The 26,432-nt window shown below is 39.5% G+C and overlaps 1 protein-coding gene across 1 annotated transcript in view; it reads left to right on the top strand.

Annotated features, from left to right (window-relative positions):
* Positions 1-26,432, top strand: part of LOC136856792 (noggin-2-like) — a 114,750-nt gene that overhangs the window by 67,942 nt on the left and 20,376 nt on the right. Inside the window, exons 2-5 of the mRNA XM_067134906.2 lie at positions 4,982-5,034; positions 6,715-6,924; positions 21,156-21,369; positions 21,449-21,539. Coding sequence (XP_066991007.1) covers positions 4,982-5,034; positions 6,715-6,924; positions 21,156-21,369; positions 21,449-21,539 — 568 coding nt within the window. The remainder of the gene's footprint in view (positions 1-4,981; positions 5,035-6,714; positions 6,925-21,155; positions 21,370-21,448; positions 21,540-26,432) is intronic.

Genomic DNA, 26,432 nt, shown 5'->3' with positions numbered 1-26,432 from the left:
AGCATCTCTCATTCTGGTATTCTGCTTTCGTATCATTGGTGTCACACATTCCGATTTTTTTTTTAAATTCCCTTTTTCATTCATAAATGATCTTCTTATGAAAGTTCAGTTAAAAGCCATCCATAGACATCTACTTCATCCCTTTGTGCAATCCATTTTCTCACCCACACGCGACTTTTATTTTTTGTTTTTCAAGATCATTTATCATGTTCTTAACCAACAGTGTTGTAACTATTCGGCAGGCATCACGAATAAGTTCAACTTCGCCCGATACCTTCTGATAACCTTTACTGGCTAACCCACTTCAAAATGACACTGGTGAGACATGTATATAAACCTGTTCTGGTGAGCCAGTAGGACTGGCGAACGAACTGGGGCCAGTGAATCTATGCACGTGTAAACCCACCATAAGGAAACATACAACTCCGATCTTTGCACTTATGATTTAGGTAAGAATCTATTTTTTGTTTTTCAAGATCATTTATCATGTTCTTAACCAACAGTGTTGTAACTATTCGGCAGGCATCACGAATAAGTTCAACTTCGCCCGATACCTTCTGATAACTTTTACTGGCTAACCCACTTCAAAATGACACTGGTGAGACATGTATATAAACCTGTTCTGGTGAGCCAGTAGGACTGGCGAACGAACTGGGGCCAGTGAATCTATGCACGTGTAAACCCACCATAAGGAAACATACAACTCTGATCTTTGCACTTATGATTTAGGTAAGAATCTTAATTTTAAAAGATAAATAGTAAAAAGATTCACAGCATGAGCTGTGTTTAAACAAATAGAAAATTAACCTTGAATATTTCCTTTCTAATATCATAGCAACCACATCTATATATATAAAATAAGAGTTTTGTCTGTACATTGCTCAGAATTTGAAAAGAATGGTATTTCTGTATCGGTCATGTCCACAGTAACAAGAAAATGCATTTTTTACTTTTCCGTAATTTCTGTCTGTCTGTCTGTCTGTCTGTCTGTCTGTCTGTCTGTCTGTCTGTATGTATGTATGTATGTACACGCATCACGAGAAAACGGCTGAAGAGAATTTTATGAAAATCGGAATGTAAAGTCGGGTGATGAACCGCTACAATCTAGGCTATAAATTATTTTAATCACGCTGAGTGAAATGGTAGTTTAGGGGAAGGCCTGAAATTTTATTCTCAAATATTTATGTTATTAGTGGTCGTGTCTTAATGAAAATCACTAGACAAAGATGGGAAATAATTCGCTACAAGATAGGCTATACACGCTGAGAAAAATGGTAGTTTAAGGGAAGGCCTAAAATTTAATTGTCAAATATTTATTTTATTAGTAACTTAGTCGTATCTTCACGAAAATTGGTATGCAAAGTCGGGGAATAGGTCGCTATAATCTAGGCTATCAATAATGTTATTCGCACTGAGTGAAATGGTAGTTTAGGGGAAGGCCTGAAATGTAATCTATATATAAAATAAGTGTTTTTGCCTGTGCATTGCTCAGAATTTGATATGAATTATATTTCTGTATCTGTCATGTCCACAGTAACAAGGAAATGCATTTTTTACTTTTCCATAATTTCTGTCTGTCTGTCTGTCTGTCTGTCTGTCTGTATGTATGTACACGCATCAATAGAAAACGGCTGAAGATAATTTAATGAAAATCGGTATGTAATGTCGGGTGATGAACCACTGCAATCTAGGCTACAAATTATTTTATTCACGTTGAGTGAAATGGTAGTTTAGGGGAAGGCTTGAAATGTAATTCTCAAATAAGTTATTTATGTTATTAGTGGTCGTATCGATAAATACTACATAACTAACATAACTTTAGTTATGTCGTAAGTTAGTAGTAGTTATGTAAGAAGTTATTAAATTTCCGATCACTTATGTCTTATACATTGTTACCGTACCGCATATAATCAGAGATATTCATGAATTTGGATTTTTGTTACTAAGTCCATATCAGCGCCGAGTCACGAGAAAATGGGTAAACAGAATTTAGTGAAAATCGGTATGTAAATCTGAGAATAAGGAACTACAGTCTACGATATAAATAATTTTGTAAAACACCCTAATATCACAGAGTCGAAAGAAGGCCTGCAATATAGAAAGCTCATAAACTTTATCAACAATAACATTACATTGACCATTGTTTGTTGTGATGTGCTTTTTGTCTTCTGTTTCCTCTCATCCTCGATAGAAAGGATTACTGCAGCATACCGAGGTTTTTTTAATTTGCTTCACGTCGCACCGACACAGGTAGGTCTTATGGCGACGATGGGATAGGAAATGAATGGTGGTGTGAAGGAAGCGGCCTTGGCTTTAAGGTACAGCCTGGTGTGACTGGTGTGAAAATGGGAAACCACGGAATACCATCTTCAGGGTTGCCGGCAGTGGGGTTCGAATCCACTATCTCCCGGATGCAAGCTCACAGCTGCGCGCCCCTCACCACACGGGCAACTCGGCTGGTCGTACCGACAGTAGCAGCCTGCCTGTATATTGGCGGGAAGTAGCTGGGGAGTAAGATAACTTTCTTCTTTGGCATGCCATTCCTCTGGTTCATACATTTTCTGATATATCTGGTACGTTACACACTGGTTCATCGTAGTATTCGAGCTATTCAATCCCTACTCTGAGGCACTGATTGGAATGAGTAGTGTGCATATTTAACGGAATAATGACAGAGGAGTATTCATGGCAGTCTGAGACCTGGTTATACCAGCTCTGGAACTTTGGACTGTTAGATCGGCACCGTAGTACTGTTCGTTGAAAGTGAGAAAGTGTGTGGTTTTTCATTTGATCAAGTATTTTATATGATAACATTACTTTCAATCGCTACATTCCTACTGACGTTTTTGTAATGACCTATGTTGAATTCAGTTAGGAAAACCACCAAGTCAGTCTTTGTGAGAATCCCGTAGCGAAGCATGGGTACATTAGCTAGTAAACAAATATATTCAAGTATACAGGGTAGTCAGAAACAACACGTACCAAGTATATGAGCGTTAGAAGATTGGTTATACTGATAAATCATTTTAAATATTTAGATATCTTGCACTGTTCTCATTTTATTAGCTGCTGAAGTTATCCAATCAGATCCCTTTGTGGGCGAATTGAAATGGGCTTTGCCAGGTTGTGTTGCTAAATCTGTGCATGGCTTAAGATCAGCATGAGAGCACCAGTCGAAGAATAAACATTCGCCAGGAGAGGAGTTTGGTTACAGACGTCCGAGCTGAGAGGATTGCGCCATAGCAAGTTGGCTACGGTGACACCAGCTGAAACCAATGGTTGTGCTTGCGTTTGACACTGTTTTCTTGGCATGGCTCTAAGTTGGTCTTAATCCACGTGCAGATTTAGCAACACAACCGCGCAAAGCCCATTTGAACTCGCCTGGGAAGCAGTTTGATTTGCTAACTTCAGCAGCTGATAAAATTACAATAGTGCGAAATATCGAGTTATATTTTTGAAATATTTATCAGTATGTTCAACCCTGTAACAATCATATACCCGGTGTTATTTCTGAGCACCAGTGGCGGTGATAAGGACCCCATAGACCCCATGGAGTGGGGGGCCCATGACTGTTTCTTACTTCGGTAACTGAAGAGTGATTTTACATATTGATAAAGCTACAGCACACAACACAGTATTATTTGTATTACAGAGGGTTATTCCAAACTTAGGCCATCGTAGTGCAGAGTTTCTCTCGTCAATAGGAGTACGGTAGTTATTTCTGAAAGAATATAGGTTTCCCAGTCTGTTCCAATAATAACCATCCCTTGCTGCCACTCACAACAATCAACAAGGCTTCTGAAGTAATTAGCCAGTTCTGAGAACACAGTAGTCAGGGAAGATGCGATAACAAAGATATCCTTATCTAAACTCTAAATACTGAATTTTTGAGCTAATTTATAACTCTCGGCAGACAGTGTAGCTAAGTAGGCCTACGATGGATGGTTGAGTAGTAAATTTTTTTTTAAATTGGCTTTACGTCGCACCGACACAGATAGGTCTTATGGTGATGATGGGATAGGAAAGAGCTAGGAGTGGGAAGGAAGCAGCCATAGCCTTAATTGAGGTACAGTGTGTGAAAATGGGAAACCGCGGAAAACCATCTTCAGGACTGCCGACAGTGGGGTTCAAACCCACAGTCTCCCGAATACTGAATACTGGCCACACTTAAGCAGTTATCGAGTTTGGTTATGTAAATGATTTGGTCCTAGGAACGAGATTATTTCTTAATATTATGATGGTCAGCGTGTTTTGGTTACTATAATTTGAATATGCATTGTGTGTGTGTGTGTGTTCATGTTCATGTTCGTGTTCGTACAATATAAGTGTATTATTTTAATTCCTTCCGATTGGAAAAGTAAATTGTGTAAGTTGTTGTTGTTGTTGTTATTATTATTATTATTATTATTATTATTATTATTATTATTATTATTATTATTATTATTATTATTATTATTATTATTATTATTATTATTATTATTATTATTATTATTATCGTCGTTGCTGTTCACTGTAATAATATACAACCTTGCACTGCAAAATAAACTTGTAACTTTCCTTATCAGGAAATGAGGGGCCCATTTTCAATTATTGTGGAGGGAGGAGGGGCAAGCTTCTTAGCACTGCTACTGCTGACCACCCTATATTTTCAAGGTTAATGTGCCAAATCTTAACAAAAACAATAAGAAAACATATTAAGCTATAAAACATAGAGGTCTAAATTCATGACATCAACCATACAGTATAAAATTCAAGCCAATGATATTGTATAAAATTAGAAAGATATAAGAAGCTCAGAATGCTTTGTCTTCCATCACACCATTCACAGCATGTTTAAGGAAATTCATTCTATTATCTTCAACTTCTCTGTTCCATTTCTTGTTCTTTGTGTTTGCAGCCTTTTAGTATGTCCTGATACAGATATAAATACTATAAGAATGGTGAAAATATCTACATTTTGTAATTTTGCTCCCTGTTCTAGGTCCCAGAACTGAACTGCACATTTCTACAGCCATTGTGGCTGTAAGCTGGCTAGTGAGTACAGACAGATTCTCTCTGCATGCTAACGGTACCGGGCAAATTGGCCGGGTAGTTAGGGATGCATGGCTGTGAGCTTGCATCCAGGAAATAGTGGGTTCGAACCCCACTCTTGGCAGCCCTGAAGATGGCTTTCTGTGGTTTCCCATTTTCACACCAGGCATATGCTGGGCCTGCACCTTAATTAAGGCCACGGCCGCTTCCTTCCCACTCCTAGGCCTTTCCTATCCCATCATCGCCATAAGACATATCCGTGTCAGTGCGAAGTAAAGCAAATAATAATAGTAACATGCTAACGGTTCTGTGAGATGGGGATAGCATCATTCCTGGCTTGTTAGAACAGGGTCCACTTACCCTCACAAGATCAACAGAGTAACCCTCTGATATAAGAGGCAATGAACTTGATCAAGAGAGCGGGGTCCTGACTATGACAAGGAACATATTCCACTTTGAGTTCAGGAAAGTAAATATTTGCATAGATAAAAGAATTATATGACATCTAAATGCATGCACTATGCAGGCTGTATCTAAATTATACCGATTTAAAAAAATCAGGGCTGCTCTTCATGCTATGTAAAGAACGATGGCATGATTGGATTGGCGGAGTAAATTTTTCTTTTAGAAAAAATGAGGTTACTTTGTTACTTCCAGGCATAAAATGAAAATCATAGAATACCATCTTCAGGGCTGCCAACAGTGGGGTTAGGTGGCGGTGCCAACAACGGTTAGTGTCCATGGTCCTGCCTGGAATAGCTAGTACAACCGCTACATTGCCGGTCATTTCCAAGGCTACAAGATATTCCTTGAAGGTGACTAACCTACTGACTGGCTGGAGGGTGTTGACTGACGAAAAAGGATAACTTATTTTCCTTTCTGTGGGAGGTCCCACCTCTTACTAAATTCATAGGTTCTTATTTACTGGGGGTCTAAAAAAACTATCCTATTTATTCAATATGCTGTTATCTGGTGTTAGATGAAGCCTTTTCAGACAGTTGAGCCTTTCTTCTCTTTGGTTTGGATTTAAAACATAAATAAACCTTTAACAATATTATCTTTGAATAATGAATGTACCGTATTTACACGAATAATCCCCGCACCCTAACTTTAGGTAGGCTTATTTCGAAAAAAAAAAAAATGCCAGCTTTGACGCAATAAACCGCATCCCAATTTCGTGCCTCTAATTTTTAAAAAAATGTGCGGGTATTATTCCGTAAATACGGGTATTTACACAAATAATCCCCGCCACCGTATTTACGTGAATAATACCCGCCACCGAATAATCCCGCACCCTAAATTTAGGAAGGCTGATTTTGAAAAAAAATTGCCAACATTGACGCAAATAAAACCCGCACCCCAATTTCGTGCCCCAAGTTAAAAAAAAAAAAAATGTGCAGGTATTATTCGCGTAAATACAGTATTATTAAAGTACAAAATGTTACCTTGGATTACCTTTATTATTATAGAACACATTTTTCCCACCTCAGCTTTGGTCTACCAACATTTTGAGATCCCTCTGTCAATAAACCTTCATTATCCTATTATCATATTGGCATGAAGCACACGTACACACACTCTGGCCTTTCGATCTTATGATTTCATCAATAGCCTATTATGCTCGAAAGTTGTTGAATTCTGTTCTAATAATGTTAATAATAGACAACAATAACTTGTGCGCAGTGCTCGGCGGTGTTGTGCTGCCTCTCTCCAGACAGCAGCAGTCCCGACAAACCAACGCTGCCCTTCAAGCTGTGGGCTCGCTCCCCCAAGTCGCCCCTGAAGCCTCGTCAGAGAGACCTCCACGAGCCGACCCTTTCCAGGCTGTTGGGTGCAGATCTGGAGCCACGCTGGATGAGAACTCGGACGGTTGCACTTGCCGATACTCACTTGGTACAACTCTAGATTCTATTCAGAAAATACTGTGCTGAAACCTTTCTGGAAAGCTATAGACAGTTTCATGATTTTTAAAATTTCTTCTTTACGATGAGACCTGCTAGGGACAACATCAATTTCAGTTCATCCTTTCTTGTTGTTGTTTCCTCTTCCAGTATTCCTTCATCATTGCACTCTCTCCTCAGACCACTTTGGACTGGGTTTCCCTTTGATTCTTCCTTGGAATCCTTCCATTCTTAAAATTTTCCTTTAAAAAATCTCTCTTTCCATAGTTTCATTTTTTCTAAATTTCTTGACCTCTTGTATCCAGCTCGTTGTTGGCTTTTTTTCCCAAAGGTACTTGAATATCTGTTTTGTCAGTCTGTTATCATCCATTCTATAGATAAGTCCAAAAAGTAGCAATCTTCTTTTTCTTATTGTTTCTGTTATATTTTCTATGTTCTGGTATATTTTATTATTACTTCTTAATTGAACAAAAGGGGTGATAGTTCCTATCTTTAAGGAAGGGAGTAGAAGGAAAAGTGAAAATTACAGAGGCATTACCCTCTTATCACATGGTCTTAAAATTATGGAGAAGATCGTTGAAGCCAGAGTAAGGGATATACTAGAGCCTATATTAGAAGAGGAATAACATGGATTTAGGGCTGGAAGAAGCACAACAGATCTGATATTTGCTTTGAGATGTTGGCAGAGAAACACTGGGAAAGAGGAAAAGACCTAATTATTGTGTTTATGGACCTTGAAAATGCATATGATAATGTTCCTAGATCAACTATTTGGAAAAGTTTTAGAAAACTTGGTGTACTTTATTAGGAAGATCCACATGCTATATACTAATTGCAAAAGCTGTGTCAGTATTGGAGATGGTCACTCTGAATGGTTCAATACAACCAAAGGAGTACAACAGGGAAATGTCTTATCACCTCTTCTATTCATAGCAGTTATGGATACCATTCTAAAGGAACTAAAAGGAAAAGGTAATAAAGATCTTTCAGGCTCTGGTGTTTGCAGACGAGATTGGCAATATGGGATGAAACAGAGAAAGGAGTGCAAAATAATTTGAATGCATGGTGTAAGAAGTTTGATGATTATGGAATGAAATTGAACCCATCAAAAACAATAGCATTGAAAACCAGCAGACATAATACAGAATGCAACAAAAAAATACAGGACCACCACGTTGAAGTAGTACACCAATTCAGATATTTAGGAAGCATAATGGCTAGTAATAATAGAGCTGTGATGGAAATAACAAACAGAGTAACCAAAGGCTCTAATTTTTACAGTATCGTTAGACACCTACTATGGGATGAGAAGGTCTCACAAAGAACAAAAATGACCCTGTACAAGTCATATTTCATTCCCATCCTTACATATTCTCTGGAAACCTGCACACTAACATCAAAGGAATTAGTAGGATTAAAGCCTGTGAAATGAAATTTCTTAGAACTGCCCTCGAAAAGACATGAGTTGATCACGTGAAAAATGATGAGATCCGATTTAACCTAGGTCTAAATGAATCGATGGAGGAAAGACTTAGGTCATCTAGACTTAAATGATTTGGGTATGTTAAATGAATGAATAGCACAAGATTACCATGTGCTTATTTGGAAAAGAGAATAACAGGTAGAAGACAAGCTGGAAGACCAAGAAGAAGATGGAATGACCAACTGAGAGAAGACATGGAGAGAAGAGGATGGAATTGGGAATCTGTCATGGACAACAAAATCTTTTTGAATAGGCAACTTTGGAAGATGCTCGTTTTCAAATACCCTATCCAGCACACTGGAAGGGCAAACCGATGATGATGACTTCTTAATTTCCATTGTTCTGTTGTTTACAATTTTACATTGGACCTTGGAATTTTTATTTAGATTCTGTTTCTTCATATACACTATAGTACAACCGTTGATCACAGATTTGTGAAAAGACTGAGACTTACATTCTAAACTGGTCCAAAACAACCAGTTATCTATTAGAGGGTACGCACAAAAATGTAGCCTGCCTCCCAGTTGAATGCAAGTGTGATATTTTTACCACCTGAAATTCTATTATTGCATTCTGTCGTATTATGTTGAATTGATTCAACACTGGACACATTCATGAATAAATGATTGTCAACGTTCTTCTCATCAGCATTTCATTTTATTTCAAATTACTGTTACAGAAAAAGAGGCAAACCAGCAGTTAACGATGTTATAATTTATAAAAGAGAAACACTATTGATTGTCACACATTATAAATACTTAGAAATCACATCAGACCCATGAAAATGTACCAGTATACAGTATCTATGTTTGGGATCGAGTTATAGCAGTATAAAACTTGGTCTTAACAGTATACCAAATTTACAGAAGTTGTCATTAAATACTGCGTTGAAAAATTTAAAATTAAAAATCATCCCAACAGTGACATATGGTTTGATATTAATCTGGGACCAATTCAAAAAAGTTGAACTTCGAGGAAATCGAAAAATTAAAAGCAATATTCCTGAAATTTCTCCTTTTTAATTCATTTCCAGATTTACTTCTTTGCGTCAGGTCCTAAGTGAACTTTGAGACATCATGACAAGAAGATCATGACCATAAATTTTGTTATTATCTTCTTTATCTGTTTACCCTACAGGGTCAGTTTTTCCTTCGGACTCAGTTTTTTCTTCGGACTCAGTTTTTCCTTCGCCTCAAGGGCAGTGTACTGGAGTTTCAGACTCTGGCCCAGGTGGCCTCACCTGTTATGCTGAACAGGGGCCTTGCTGAGGATGGGAAATTTGGAAGGGATAGACAAGGAAGAGGGAAGGAAGTGGCCATGGCCTTAAGTTAGCTACCATCCCGGCATTTGCTTGGAAGAGAAGTGGGGAAACCATGGAAAACCACTTCCAGGATAGCTGAGGTGGGAATTGAACCCACCTCTACTTAGTTGACCTCCCGAGGCTGAGTGGACACCGTTCCAGCTCTCGTACCACTTTTCAAATTTCATGGCAGAGCTGGGAATCAAACCCGGGCCTCCAGAGGTGACAGCTAATCACACTAACCACTACACAAAAGAGGTGGACAAATTTTGTTATTATATGTAATTTAATGTTATAATTATTCCTGCAACATTGTCTTTGTCTGTTATACGTATGTTTTGTTAAATTAATTTGGCTGAAGATGGCCACTAAGTGGCTGAAACTAGTCCCAAGACTTATGTAATATCATTTACATTGTATTGAAAAGGTGGAACCTCTTGTCAATTTATTCTTACACAGAATACTGCCATGTGCGTAAGAACTTGGCAGCATGCCATGGAGAGAGCTGTGCTCGTTATCATCTCAGGGACAGAGTGTAGAATGAGGAGATGCTGATGCACACTGGGGTCACAAACTTCATGCGACACATCGCCAGTCTCACCTGGTGGCTGGTGGGTCACATCATGAGGCAGAACAACGGGCAGTGGACGAAGAAAATCCTCTCGTAGCAACCAAGAACCACCAGGTGAAATGTCGGCAGACAGCAGCTGAGGTGGCGAGGTGACATCGAGAGAGTTGCAGGGAGAGACTGGCTGCAAACAGGCCTACGTCCAGGAGTGGACGGCTGTGGGTTGAGGAGAATGATGAGATGGTTTCAATGGCTGACCAAGCGGCCTACGGTTAACGTGCCTACCTCTCATCTAGCGGCCCCGGGTTTTATTCTCAGCCAGGTCAGAGACTTTTTACCTGGATCTGAGGGCTGGTTCAAGGTCCACTCAGCCTATGAGATTAAAATTGATTACGGTGAGATAGCGGCCCAATCTAGAAAGCCATGAATAACAGCCCAGAGAATTTGTTTCACTAATCACATGTCACCTTGAAATTTATAAGTCTTCAGGTTCAGAGGAAGCTTGGTAAGCCAAGACTCTTCAGGGATGTTGCACCATGGGGTTTATTTTGGATTGTATTCCTCCTTAGTTTTGAAATATAATATGGATACAGTCCACTGTTCATAGAGTTCTGCTAATGCTTTACTGGCTGTCATACTCACCAGTCCGAAGTGGTCACTTTGTAGTACGTTGTTGTATCCTTATTGCAAATCTACTTTCAGCAGTTCACGCACATAGCACTTGTCTTTGTATTCTGCCACCAGGCACAGGTACGGAATGTATTGTGGGCTAGGGTTAGCTTTCACCTGCTGTTATTGGAGTGAACATTTAGAGTGATTTGATTTTAGGATTTCTCAAAGTAAACTGAACATAGAGACCCATGAGTTACTGATCATTCATTCGCAAGTAATTCCAGAGAGAATAAAACAAAAATGAAGCAAATCAGTCCAGTAATAATTTCGTGTGGCTATTTCTAGCCGAGTGCAGCCCTTGTAAGGCAGACCCTCCAATGAGGGTGGGCGGCATCTGTCATTTGTAGGTAACTGCGTGTTATTGTGGTGTGTGAGTTGCAGGGATGTTGGGGACAGCACAAACACCCGGCCCCCGGGCCATTGGAATTAACCAATTAAGGTTAAAATCCCCGACCCGGCAGGAAATCGAACCCAGGACCCTCTGAACCGAAGGCCAGTATGCTGACCATTCAGCCAACGAGTCGGACATCAGTCCAGTAGAACTGCTGGACAGATTGGATAAAGCTGTTTTAGTAAACGGTTTTAATATAACAGGGTGGTCGGGAAGTAACTAGGTATTGAAATTGATGTATAACTTTTATGTTTGCTGAGTTATTAATTTGAAATTAATACAGTATGTACACTGTTATATAGGCACATGTTGCATCGACCAATCTCCTCAAATGACCTGCAATGGAATCCATAGCTTTCTGGCGGAAGATGTGGGGGCATTGCTAAAAACTTCCCGAATCTGTGCTTTCAATTCGTCCAATGTGCGAGGGTTCGTCCGGTACACCTCCTCTTTTGCCCAGCCCCATAAAAAGTCACAGGGTGTCAGGTCTGGACTTCTTGCAGGCCATTTACGAGGTCCATGTCTCCCCAGCCAACGTCCTGGAAACTTCTCTTGCAACCAGTTCTGCACGACATGTGCAAAGTGAGGAGGTGAGCCATCTTGCATGAAGATAATGTCGGTGGTATTTTCCCGTCCAGATACCGTGGGTCAAACATAATCCTGAAGCATTTGAAGGTAGCATTCCCCATTCATTGTGTCATGCAGGAGATATGGGCTGATGACATTTGTAGCAGTTATTCCACACCACACGGTCACTTTTTGACGAGACTGCATCTTCTCCGGGATCCTGTGCTGCCCAGTAATGGCATTTGTGCTGATTGATGAAACCTCCAACATGGAGTAGGGCCTCAACACTCCAGAGGATGTTATGAAACAATTGATGCCAATCTTCATGCCAACTCAACATCAAACCCCCATACTCCATTCTGCTATCACAGTCTTCTAGTGTTAACTGCTGCATGTAATGGGGTTTCCATGTTCAAAATTTTAATTCTTTATGCAACACCTGACACACAGCGTGCCTTGTGAGTCAGCTCTCACGAGCTGCTTAGCTTAGTGATTTCCCCGGACTACGATTGAATATGTTCCGCACAATTGCCACATTCTCAGGACTCCAAGACGTGGATGGATGACCTGTTTTTGCTGCATCCTTTACCAATCCTGTGGTCATTAGCTGTGTGTGAAAATTCTTTATTGTCTCTGGATGAATAGTCACATTATTTCCCTTCACCATATGCCATCATCTCTGCACATGAACGATCGAATTCCACAACTCATAGCGTGAAACTATCTGTGCTCGTTGTCTTAGTGTAAGGCGATCGGCCATCTTTGTTATTGTTGAGTGTACCACCTGTTGTGGCCACCGTCGGTACTGTATGGTTGAAAAGTCACTATCCTACTGAATGTTATGTATGTTTGTGCTACAGTTGAACCTGACTTATACATCTATCAAGGCTAATTACTTAGAAATCAGACTTACACACTACATCACATATTTACTGAAAAACCAATGGAATAGACTTACATATAAAATAATAAATACATTAAGACAGAAAATATTTTGAACTTGGCCCAGCCTTAAAGAAATCAGATGGTTGGCTTGTTTCACTTTTTGTGCATTAAGAGTATAAACCTCCTTTTGCAAACTTAGTAATGAATTCAAAGCATTTTCACTACAACTTTTCACACTGATATAATGCCTACACACATTGATTGCACTTAACACTTCACTCAGTTCAGGTGTTTCAAGATTCAAGTCGTTATCACCATCTCCATCACTGTCACTATCGCTTGTAGCTGGTCCCTCACAACCGCGTTGTTGGCAAACATCAGCAATCTCTTCATCCGGAAGTTCTCCACATACAGCCAGATTATCATTGAAATGTACAAAAGTATTGAATTCTACACCCTCTGATAGTGTTTGCTCATTGCCAGACAAAACTTCGTCCCCATAATCATCATTAGAGGCAGCCTCTTCTAGTAAGACTCCAGCTTTGCGGAAACAGTTGCTGATTGTGGAGGATGACACCTGCTTCCAGGCAGCCAAAATAAAGTCCATGGCTTTTAGCGAATTAATGGAGAGAGGTTCATTTCCTGCATCACTCAGTGTTATTAAACATTGAACCAGCATTTTTCTATAATGCACTTTGAAATTTACAATGATGCCCAAATCAAGTGGTTGTAGAACACTGGTACAGTTAGGAGGGAAAAATTCCACTCGGACATTCTCCAGAATGATTTGAGGTGGATGTGCTGCACATCGATTCATAAGAAGGAGGATCTTCTTCTGTTTCTTTTTCATTTCAATGTCCAGTTTTTTCAACCACTGTTCAATTAGAAGCATAGTCATCCAAGAATTTCTGTTGGATTCATATTACGTAGATTTTGTTTTCACACCCTTAAAACACCTCAGATTCTTTGATTTTCTTAAAAATGTGGAGGAAGTTTGTCAGATCCATCTGCATTGGTGGCGAGAAGTACTGTTACACGAATTTTACTTTTCTTCCCTCCATGGCATGGGTCACCTTTTTCAGCTAATGTTCTTTAGGAAGGAGATTGTAGAATAAGTCAGTCTCATCACAATTGTAGATGTTTGGAGGCTGATAATCGCTTGTGATACCCGGCAGAACCTCTTCATTCCAGTGTTGCACCGTGACGTCGTCCACAGCATTTGGAGTCACTGCAAATTATTCTCCCTGTGATTCCATGACGATTTTTAAATCCTTGCAACCATCCTGATGAAGCCTTGAAATCAGCAGTGATACTCATCATTTTAGCTGAATCTATCACCTTTGCCTTTGGGATGTTGCCACTAATTGGTAGAACTGCAGCCCGCTTTTGCTGGAACCATGTGAAAAGTGCTTTCTCCAAAACTACGTACCTTCCTTCTTGCTGACGGCTCCGCTTTGCTGATTTTGAAACCCTGTTTAAAGTACTCATCCAAAATAGCATTTCTTTTACTGATGACTGTACATAGCGTGGTATAAGCAATCCCTAAGTCTGAAGCAATTTCACTTTTTGTTTTGTGAATAAATTTTACTTTTTCATCAAGGGTATAACTTTTCCTTTTTCTGTTTTCCATGGCTAATCAAAAACAACTGAATGACAAAACTACTTTTCAACAGTAAAGACCAGATACTGGCACCGTGGACATTTTACTTCTCCGTTGTTCCCACGAAAGAAATTCTCATATTCAAACATATTTATTGTATTTTCTTTTGTTTCTGCACTGAAACTGCCCACTTTGCTTGTAATATATTTTAATCTTTGGCGGCATTGTGAAGGTCAAAAACAACAAAGGTAGAGGAGGAGAGAGATATAGAGTGAAGGGGACTCGCTCGGTTCACCTTTGTTAAGCTGCCACCGAGCTCGATAGCTGCAGTCGCTTAAGTGCGGCCAGTATCCAGTAATCGGGAGATAGTGGGTTCGAGCCCCACTGTCGGCAGCCCTGAAGATGGATTTCCGTGGTTTCCCATTTTCACACCAGGCAAATGCTGAGGCTGTACCTTAATTAAGGCCACGGCCACTTCTTTCCAATTCCTAGGCCTTTCCTATCCCATCATCGGAATAAGACCTATCTGTGTCGGTGCGATGTAAAGCAAATAGCAAAAAAATGTTAAGCCGCCAGTAAGTAAGGGTCAACAATGTCACTCGGCGAAACTCTTTGTGTTCTGTTTCAGCACCGAAACCCGACCGCTCTACTTCCGCTTACACCGACAAAGAGGAAATTTCGTAAATACAGTAGTTTCTTTTAAAAAAAGCATGTGTTCATAACAATTATGCAAAACTTAGTTATATTTCACTGACACTTAAGACCTTAAGACATATAACAATGAATTACGTATAAATGGATTACGTATAAATAAGGTTTAATTAAAGACATGATACCGTATTGGCTTTTGGGCTTATGCCATGTCAAGAAAATAAGGTGAAATTCTTTATGTGTCGCAGAGAACTGTGCTCTTCAGAAGAAAGGCTTTTTAAACAATGACTCTTTGAATTTAGACATTATAATAGAAGTGGAAATGGTATGTTCATTCACCACCAGATGGCTCCCAGGACGTGGCAGAACACTAGCGTTCGAAGCAGAAGCTGACCGAACCATCAGAACCAGTCTAAGCGGTTGTACGTAACATATGACATTGACAGGTGTATGTCATGGACACAAGCCTGGAATGAAACATCTGGCGATGAGGAACGTATGAATTTGGAAAACGCCGAGACGAAATAACAATAGTGAAGGGACAGGGAAGGGAACTACCTATGTAAATTCTTAATGGCTAGCAACCAGGTATTACTTAATTGATAGCTGGTGTCCCTGTTGAAATTGTCAGGATTTCTACTTATTTCCACAGCTTCCCGTATAATTCTGGACCTGTAGTATCTAGTGTGGGTAAGAGCTCGAGCATCTTGGAACATGACATCATGACCCGATGATAGAGCATGCTCAGCTATTGCCGATTTGTCTGGTTGGTTGAGATGAATATTATGTTCATGTTCTTTGATACGAGTACCAATGGACCAGCATGTTTGGCCGATGTATACCTTACCGCAAGTACAGAGAATTTCGTATACCCCAGGATGTAAAAGTGGGGACAATTTGTCCTTGATTTTACTCAGACTGTGAACAATTTTAGTGGCAGTGCCAAACACGGTTTTTATATTGTGTTTTGCGGAGGACCTTGGCAATTCGATCTGCGGTGTTGTGAATGTAAGGCAAGTAGGCAGTTCCCTTCACTTCTTCCTTCTGTGAGTTTTGCTTGGTCATTTCTCTATGAATCTGCAAATCGCTGTAACCATTACCCTTGAACGCGACTTTGAGCGTGTCCATCTCCCCTGGATATGTGAAGGCTCACAAATTTGTCTCGCCCTCTTGGCGAGTGTTGTGAGAATGCCCTGTTTTTGTGCTGGATGGTGGTGAGAATCTGCATGAAGATAGCAATTGGTGTGGGTAGGCTTACGATAGACGGTATGTCCTAAGGAGCCGTCCGGTTTCTTTCTTACTGAAATATCCAAGAAAGGAAAGCATCTGTCCGACTCCATCTCCGACCACAAATATATCATCAACATACCTCCACCATATCATAGGTTTGATGGGCGCTGAAGCAATAGCCTCCTCTTCAAAATGCTCCATAAAGAAATTAGCCACTAAGGCGAAAGTGGACTTTCTATAGCCATCTGTTTGTAAAAATTCCCACCCCACAAGAAATAGCTGGAAGTCATACAGTGATAAAATAGCCTAGAATAGAAGTTCAATTATTATGACTTTTTTGTTTGATTGAATATGATTATTATTTATAGGATTTGTATTGTTTATTTCAGCTTTAGTAATTTTTTATAGTGATGAATATATACATGGTGATTTGACTATTAATAGGTTTATTGTTTTGGTATTAATATTTGTTTTATCAATAATATTTTTAATTATTAGACCAATTAATTATTACTAGAACAGGGAACAGGTGTTCAATGAGAGACATGACTGAGTCAATCGGCACCTTAGTGAACAAGGACTCCACATCGAAACTCACCAAAAGTGCATTATGTTGAAGGGTTATGGTTGACAGCTTATTGACAAAATACCAAGAGTCCCTCACGTATGATTCAGTACATCCTATGTGTGGCTGAAGCAATTTGCTTAGGTATTTAGCCAGAGCATATGCAGGAGAACCTATCGCACTAACAATAGGTCTGAGGGGAACATCTTTTTTATGGATCTTAGGCAGTCCATATAATCTAGGTGGCACTGCATCCCCTGGGGACAGATGTTTAGTCTTCTCCTTTGGAATTGAAGATTGGCTTAAGAGCTTCACGGTGGCATTGGACACACGAGTGGTGGGGTCACGTGAGCTCAATCTGTAAACAGGCTCTGACAATATAGCCGAGATGTTATTCTTATACTCGTCAGTGTCCATAACCACTGTCGCATTACCCTTATCAGCTGAGAGAATGGTCAGTTCAGAATCATCTCTAAGTTCCTTCAGAGCTCTCCTTTCGCCTCTTGTTAAATTGGGCGCAGGTACAACAGCGGACCTTATGAGTCTCACACATTTCTGTCTTAACTCCTCAGCCTCATCCGTAGGTAGTTTGTGGATGGCTGCCTCAACGGAAGTAATTAACTCCTCAGTGGGAATTTTAGAGGGAGCGACAGTGAAATTAAGACCCCTAGCTAGAACTGCCGTTTGATTCTCGTCCAAGGATTTCTTTGAAAGATTGACGACAGTTTTACTAGCATCTGGGTTCGTGCGAGAGACCACATGTTTCTGAGCTAGACGAAGGAACTTTGATTTCTGTCTGAATGACACTTGGTCGAATTTTTGTTCAGCCTGTATAGCAGTAATGCGATTGAAAGTCAACCACGATTCCTGAGAGAGTGTTACTTAATAGCAGGTGTAAACGAAACAACTCTCGGGAGACTGAATCCAGTTCCCTACGAGTGTTATGCACTCTCTCGATCACAAGAGCCTTGATAGCACATTAATATATTCTCCTGGCCTTCGGTGTATTTAACGTGTGCTATAGCTTCACACAGTTGGGAATGTTGTTATGGTAAGGATCAGTTCAACATTTGGTCTCTACATGAAGACTAAAACAAAGCAGGTCTCCCTGCACATGAAGAACACAATTGTTCAGCAAGTTTCATCCTTGAAATACCTTTGGGCTATACTAAATGAACATTGCAATGCCAACAATGAAATATCCAGGACTGGGCAAGCCAAAAATTTGTTCAATGATATAAGGGCCTTATTCTCCAGTAGAGATGTCAACCTTCAGTTTTGAGTTCAGATGTTGTGATGCTATGTATGGTTTTGAAGGCTGGACGCTCAGCCCTATACTGGAGAGGATGATTGAAACTTTTGAAACATACCTGTACAGAAGAATGCATTGGATATTCTGTGTAGAAAGGAAGATCAATGGGGAAGTCCTCAACTTGTTAAATAAAAAAAAGAGCTTCTAACCTTCAACAAGGAATGAAAGTTCAGGTACATTGAGCACATCGTGAGAGGTGAACGATATGAACTCCTCCAACTCATCATTGAGGGGAAAATTGAAGGAAAACTATCTGCAGGGAGATGAAAAAATTCCTGGCTTAAAGACTTGCATCGTTGGTATGGATGAACTTCTATTGAAATCCTTTGAGCTGCTGTTTCATGAGTAATTGGATCCATTTATTGGTGGTATTTCCAGGACTCATTCACCAGTATCTGGTCGTGAGACATATCTTCACGGATGGTTCTAAAATCAGAGAAAATGTTGGTTGTTCTTTCATCACTGATGATATGAGCATGAAGATCTCGCTTCCTAGTGTATATAGCATGTAGACTGCGGAACTTTACGCCATTTTAGAAGCTCTGCAGTTTGCACTGGGTGATGAAAGAAATCATTTTCTTATGTGTACCAACTTGTTAAGTTCTCTGTTTCTCGCAACAGCCCCTGGTGCAGCAGATTCATGACCTTCTAGCCAGGTTAAGTGATGCTGGCACCAGAATCACTTTCACGTGGCTTCCAAGCCACGTTGGGATTGCAGGAAACAAACTTGCGGTTGAAGCTGCAAAGGAAGTGGTACTTTTACCTCCAAGACCTGTCAATGTACCTGCTAAAGATATTTGTTCTCAGCTACGTCGAACCATCTTGGCGTCCTGGGAATCGGAGTGGCTAGCCATCCGAACTCCCAACAAGCTGAGAGCAATTAAGAAGACAACTACCGCGTGGTGGTCCTCTTTCCAGCCTTCATGGAGAGAGGCCATAGTATTGTGTAGGCTGAGGATAAGTCATAGACGATCTACGCACTCGTATTTCCTAAAGAGGGAAGATCCCCCCCCCCAGTTTGTTCTTGTGGTGCTGACTTCACCGTGGCCCACATCTTCACAGAGTGCGCCGATCTCTGTGGCCTAAGACGGAGCCTCAGCCACAGGAAACACTCAAATGCATACTAGCTGATGACACAACTACTGCTGATCTCGTCATCCGCTTTATGTGCGTCAGTGGATTAATCAAGGGTATCTAAATTACAAGTTTACTGTTACTGAAGGAACGCACATTGCCTTTTGATTCATTAGTAACTTTGTGGCTTAATTCAATAATTTTTTGTTTTATTTTGTACTGCGTTTCCAAATTTCATAGTGGAATAAATAATTTTGTTTTATTTTAAATTTCTTTTCCACTAATTTATTCAGAGAGGATGATTACCTAATTGTACTTCCTCTTAAAACAAAAATCACCACCACCAAACTTGTTAGTGAGACGGCAACCTAAGAAGATATAAATATATTGATTTTACATCCCGCTAACTACTTTTACAGTGTTCGGAACTAAGAAGAAGAATCACTCAACAGATAATAATAATAATAATAATAATAATAATAATAATAATAATAATAATAATAATAATAATAATAATAATAATAATAATAATAATAATAATAACAACAACAACAACAACAATAATAATAATAATAATGTTATTGTATTTACGTCCCACTAACTACTTTGGATGGTTTTCGGAGACGCCAAGGTGCCGGAATTTTTCCCCGTAGGAGTTCTTTTACATGCCAGTAAATCTACAGACACGAGCATCTGAGCATCTTCAAATACTACCAGACTGAGCCAAGTTGCTGTCAGAAGGCTAGCGCTCTACCGTCTGATCATTCAACAGAGATGTTTTTCTGTGGCATCTGGAGGAATAAAGCGGAACATCGCAATTGACGTGCAAGTAGCCTAAATGGTCTCAAATGAAAATGCTTACACGCGGTATCTGATGCCATACAATTATTATTATTGTTGTTGATTAATTGTACTCAAAACACTACAGGGAAAAACAGAGGTGTCTCTAATGTGACTTTAACTAGGTAAACAAACATACAAGCTGAGGTTGGTATTTTTTTACATACGTTTCCATTCCATCTAGATGGAAACAGACACATGAACCTCACATTTTTACAAATGTTTTACTATTCCTTCACTGACTCAACCATAATCAACATTTCATACTGAATTTATAGGGAATTCTATATAAAGTAAGCCTCTCACAGCTAGGTTCTGTGGTTCAAATCACGGTCAATTCTTGTGAAATTTGTACTGGACAAAGCGGATGTGGGACAGGTTTTTCTCCTGGTACTCCGGTTTTCCCTGCTTTCATTCCAGTGACACTCTTCAGTATCATTTCATTGCATCTATCAGTCATTAATCATTGCCCCAGAGGAGTGCTACAGGCTTTGGCAGCCGGTACAATACCTATCCTCGCTGCTAGATGGGGGCTTCATTCATTCCATTCCTGACTCGGTCAAATGACTGGAAATAGGCTGAGGATTTTCATATCTCTGTCAAACAGGAGCTCTTTTTGCCTTGAGGGGTTACTCTGAATTGTCTGACTATGCTACTGTTATGTTGTCACATTATCGCACTCACTCAGTGCAGTGCATTAGTTCGGCTCCATGGCTAAATGGTTAGCATGCTGCCCTTTGGTCACAGGGATCCCGGGTTCGATTCCCGGCAAGGTCAGGAATTTTAATCATTGGTTAATTTCCCTGGCACGGGGGCTGGGTGTATGTGTTGTCTTCATCATCATTTCATCCTCATCATGACACGCAGGTCGCCTACGGGAGTCAAAAGACCTGCACCTGGCGAGCTGAACACTTCCTGGGATCTCCCGGCACTAAAAGCCATACACCATTTCATTTCAGTGCAGTGCATTAGATATCATGGCAGGCCAAAATATTTTGACTTCATAAACATGACCACAACAGAAACAGCTTCCCATTCATTGTAGAATATAGGTTTCAAGTGATCATGCTTTATGGAATGAACAGGACGAAGTACCTCGGCAGTCGGTGAGCACACTGCGAGAGCTGGTGGCCCAGGAAGACATCCTCCCAGATGTGTTAACAGCGGAGCACCGAGCAGCAGTACGTGAATGGCTGGTCCAGAGAGTCACCTGCCCTGTGCACTACGTGTGGGAGGACCTGGGGCCGTATTTCTGGCCACGGTGGGTGCGACGTGGACAGTGCGGGGACGAGCACAGAGGTGAGCAGACTGTTTCCAGTTCTGTATCCCGGAGCGATGCTTTCCGACAGTTTCACCCAACAGCTGTGCTCTGTTCCAGGGAATGACACCCTCTCCTGCTCCTGGCCACCGGGCATGCACTGTGCTCCTGGAACGGCTAAGACGCTCAATATTCTTCGCTGGCACTGCAGGTACAGCACAACATTTACTGAATGATCTTGTCTGGTTAAGTGTTAGTGTTTGTGTTCTTCATTTACATTTGGACCTGAGTTATATGTATATCAGGGTGAAGAGCATATTTTATGTAAAGCTAAGAATTACTTACAAATCAGGTTTAGATATTATGTCATCATCATCATCATCATCATATGCAGTTTCCAGCTGTTGGCGTGATTGAACTTATTTAGCTGATGTCATTGCCTTTTTCTTCTCACAGAATCTCTTCATCTTCTCGCTGCGGCTTTTCTTGTGATCTTCTGACCAAGTTTTGTTCGTGGTAGTGCTTGGGTGATGTTTAAAGCAGTGATTGACGACTAATTTTCTGACCTTAGATCTGTCTAACACAATGTCATCTGTGATGCCTATTTCCTGAAGATCTTTTCCAACTTCGAGCAGTCAATTATTTTTTTACTTTCATTGATAGGGCAAGTTTCAGAATTCTTTTGGTCAATCTCTGATTACTCATTCTGAGAATATGTCCATAAAATTTCAAATGTCTTTTCCTAAATGTGTCTGAGGTTTTCTCTGAGTGTTGGTACAAGTCATGCAATTTCCTTATCATCAAATTCCCCCTCTATAGACGGGTCCAAAAATTTTGCTGAAGATTTTTCTTTCTCTCAGTGTTTCAGATGCATATAGTGCTCCAGGCTTGATTACAGTGTTATAATGTATTAATTTTGTTTGGTATATAGATTATTTATTATATTTGCTCCAAGTGAGTCTGCATGTTCTTTGCAGTTTAGAGACCCTTTCTCTGTTTGCTTCATGACTGAGTGCTGAAGGTTGGATGACTTCTCCCAGGTATCTGAATTTAGACACTTGGGGTATTTTGCCAAATTGGGTTTACATTGGTTGTCCATCTAGGTACCGAAGAGATCCTTCCATGTAGTGAGTTTTCTGATATGAGATCTGGAGTCCTGTTCTGGATGAAATTTCATGGAGTTTTTCAATGGATGCAATCGCTTCCTCTCTGTTATTGGACAACACTGCTAAGTCATCAGCAAAGGCCAAACATTGTAAATTAATTTTGTTTCACGTAACATGCCAAGGGTTATTCCTTTAACTTTTTTTTCCCAAGTCCTAGTCACTTTATCCTAAACAATAAAGGTGACAACCCATCTCCTTGTCGAATTCCTGCTTTAACATCAAATGGTTCAGACAATTCCCCTAAGAATTTAACCTTGGAAGTGGTGCCTGTTAGTGTTTTCATGATTAATGCTGTTGTTTTCCTGTCTACTTTGAATTCTTCCAGTATACAGAAAAGTGTCAGTCTATCTACAGAGTCATATGCCTTTTTGAAGTCCTCAAAAGTAATCACCGCTCGCCTGCTTTTACAAATTTGTAGGATGGTCTTGAGGTTAGGGATCTATTCTGCGCACGACTTGCCTTTCGTGAACCCTGCCTGTTATTCTTCAATCAAATGGTATGTTTGCATTTCAAGTGTCTTGAGTAGGAGTTTTGAAACAATTTTATAAATGACTGCTAGTAGAGAAATACCTCTGTAGTTATTTGTCAGTTTTATCCCCTTTCTTACATAATGGGTGAATTATTGCACACTTCCAGTCTTCAGGAATTGTTTCACTGTTTCAGATATCTGTATGACTTTTATGGATTTTTTGAGCAAGATTTCTGCCACCTAGTTTCCGCCTTTCAACAATTATACCATCTTCCCCTGGAGCTTCATTGTTTTTTAACTCGTGTATTATTTGTTCATCTTCTTCTATTTTTGGAGGCTCTGAATCTGGATTTGGTTCTGATGTTTCAAAAGTGAGTTGGTCAGAAGGAGGTTCACAATTTAGAAGGTCACAAATGATCTACCGTAAGTTTACAGTTTTCTTCATTATTTGTTTCTGAAATACCATCTGGCCATTTAAAACATAGAGTGGGTGACCAAAAACTTGCCAGTTCTTCTTTAAAGGTTCTGTAAAAGTTCCTAGTATGCTTATCTATTATTATTATTATTATTATTATTATTATTGCATTATGCCCATTCATAGAGCACGATGGAACTTGTTCATTGGCTTGATGTCTTTCTTCTTCCTTTTCTTCTAAAATCTCTTCATGAACTTACTGTATTGCCTCTTCCGTTCTTCTGACCACTTTGTCCCAGTCTTGCTGCTAGTTTTCACCACAAATGTGTGTTTATTTATGGAGATCCTGAAGACTTCGCGATTTTTCATGTCGTCTTCCCCAAAGTTCAACTCATTCAGGTCCCCTCTCGTTTCCTCCAATCAATTTGTTCTCCTATTTTGGGAATTTATTACATTGAATAACATTTTTGTGAGTCTATTATTATCCATCCTAAAAATGTGTCCAAAAAATTTCTAACGTCTCCTCCATACAGTATTGATGAAACTATCTGTGTAACTGTAGAGGCCTTTTGATCCAAATTCCATTTTCTTGTATGGGGCCAGAAATTTTTCTAAGAATGTTTTATTCTTGTTTTCCAATAGCTCCAATTATTATTATTATTATTATTATTATTATTATTATTATTATTATTATTATTATTATTATTATTATTATTATTATTATTATTATTATTATTATTATTATTTTCATTTCAGCCATCTATGGGCTGCGATTATGCAACTTCCATTTCTTTCTCAAGTTCTTTCTCCTTCCTCTTTCGCCAGTATTCCTTCATCCGTTGGCTTGCTTGTGTTCGTTCTTCTGGCGAGAATACTCTATTCTTCCTCGTTTTCTCATCAGCTAGGTCCTTCACCTCCGCAACTCTCTGCCTGAAGATTTTTCTGTTTGCTATATCTTCTGCCGTGATCCCATATTTTTCTAAATCTCGGTGGACTTCTTTTACCCATAGGACTTGTGTCTTCCTGTTCTCCTGGAAGGTGACGATCCTGTTGGCGAGTCTCTCCGATCCCATCCTTTTAATATGTCCATATAATAATAATAATAATAATAATAATAATAATAATAATAATAATAATAATAATAATAATAATAATAATAATAATAATAATAATAATAATAATAATAATAATAATAATAATAATAATAATAATAATAATAATAATAATAATAATAATAATAATAATAACAATACTATTATTGTTATTATTATAATAAAACTATTATTATTATTATTATTATTATTATTATTATTATTATTATTATTATTATTATTATTATTATTATTATTATTATTATTATTATTGTTATTATGTTATTATTATTCTCTTCTTCAGCGATGTCTGTTCAAAGAATCACTGTTGGTAGAATTCTGATCGCTTTTGCACTCTGTTTGTAATTACCTTTCTGACCAAGTTATCACTGGAGATTACACTTCCAAGGTAAGGAAAAGTATCCATACACTCTAGCTAGTGGTCTCCTAGTTTTATGCTGACATCACTGAAGAAGGGAATGGATGATTTTCCTGAAACATGTATAGTAAAATAAATAGTTATTATTATAACTATTATAACAATTATTATAAGGTGTATTGACAAGGCGGACTCAAGTAAAACCTATTTTAAATAGTTCTGTAATAGATTCAATCAATGCTCATTATAGCCGATAGTCGCACAAAACAGTATTTTTGTTTTGTCACTAAAAATTTTATACCTGTACGTTTTGGACTGCACAGCACATGGTTGATTAACAGATTTGAGTTAAAACTTCAAAAAATGTAACTGAAATAAGAAATGTACTTACAGTAGAATATTTGTGGAGTGGGACTGCGAGGAATATCATTAGCTTTCACTTGAAGAATAGGTCCATTGATCGGCACATTATTTAGGAAAAGACTAGCTGAACAACAGATTGGGAGTCTGCCACCTGGGTGATTGCCCTAACTGCGGATCAGTAGTGATTTATTATTAGTTCTTTCTGCTTAAACCTAAGTAACAATTCTTCAACATTCAGGGTTATTCATAAATCATTGTTGCATTTCTGAAATTTATCATGAAATAAATACTTTACATATCATTGTGAATGATATACGAAAAGAGGAACAATCTCTCCAAGTTTGTTTGACATACCTTACAAGAGTGTTCTATTTGTGTGCCTTTGGATACACGGCAGACATCCAGAAAATAGTCCAACTCCGCCCAGACATGCGCCAGCATGTGACGGTCGATCGTTCCTATTGCTGATGTAATGTGATCTCGGAGTTCATTCAAGTCACCAGGAAGTGGTGGAATGTAGAACCTGTCCTTCACACATCCCCAGAGAAAGAAATGACATGGGGTTCGGTCTGGGGATTGGGCCGACCACTGCAACAATGCAACGTCATTGTCTGCAATTCATCCAATCCAACGTTGCAGTGAGTTCTCTTTCAGGTACGTGCGCACGAGTCAATGGAAGTGGGGCATCGCCCCGCCTTTTTGGAAAACAAAGTCGCCATGGTCTGTACACAGTTGTGGCATAAGCCATTGTTCTAACATGTCCAGATAAATGATGCCAGTCACTGTGGATTCGGCGAAGAAATAGGGCCCGTAAAGCTTGTCCTTTGATAGGGCGTAGAACACGTTGATCTTTGGGGAGTCGCACACATGCTCGATTATTTGATGCGGGTGTTCTGTTCCCCAAATGAGTACGTCGTGATGGTTCACTTTCTCCAACACATGAAACGTTGTTTTGTCGCTAAAGACGAGTCTGTCACCAAAATCATCATTAGCTGCCATTGCAGCCTGCATGTCGGTGGCAAATTGTGTATGAACCTGCTTGTGAGCACCTGCAGGTGTTGCTGTCTGTACAGTTTCACCCTCAGTTGCTTGTGAAGAATCTGCCACACAGTCAGTTGTGATATTTTTAGCTGCAGAATACCACAAGATGTCAATTTCTGAAGGCTGCAATGAAACAACTCACGGACACGTGAGACAGTGGTCTCTGACAGTTCCAGCCTT

This window comes from Anabrus simplex, chromosome 1 (assembly GCF_040414725.1).
Source record: "Anabrus simplex isolate iqAnaSimp1 chromosome 1, ASM4041472v1, whole genome shotgun sequence".
Lineage (NCBI taxonomy): Eukaryota > Metazoa > Arthropoda > Insecta > Orthoptera > Tettigoniidae > Anabrus > Anabrus simplex.
This window is presented reverse-complemented; position numbering and strand designations above follow the sequence as displayed.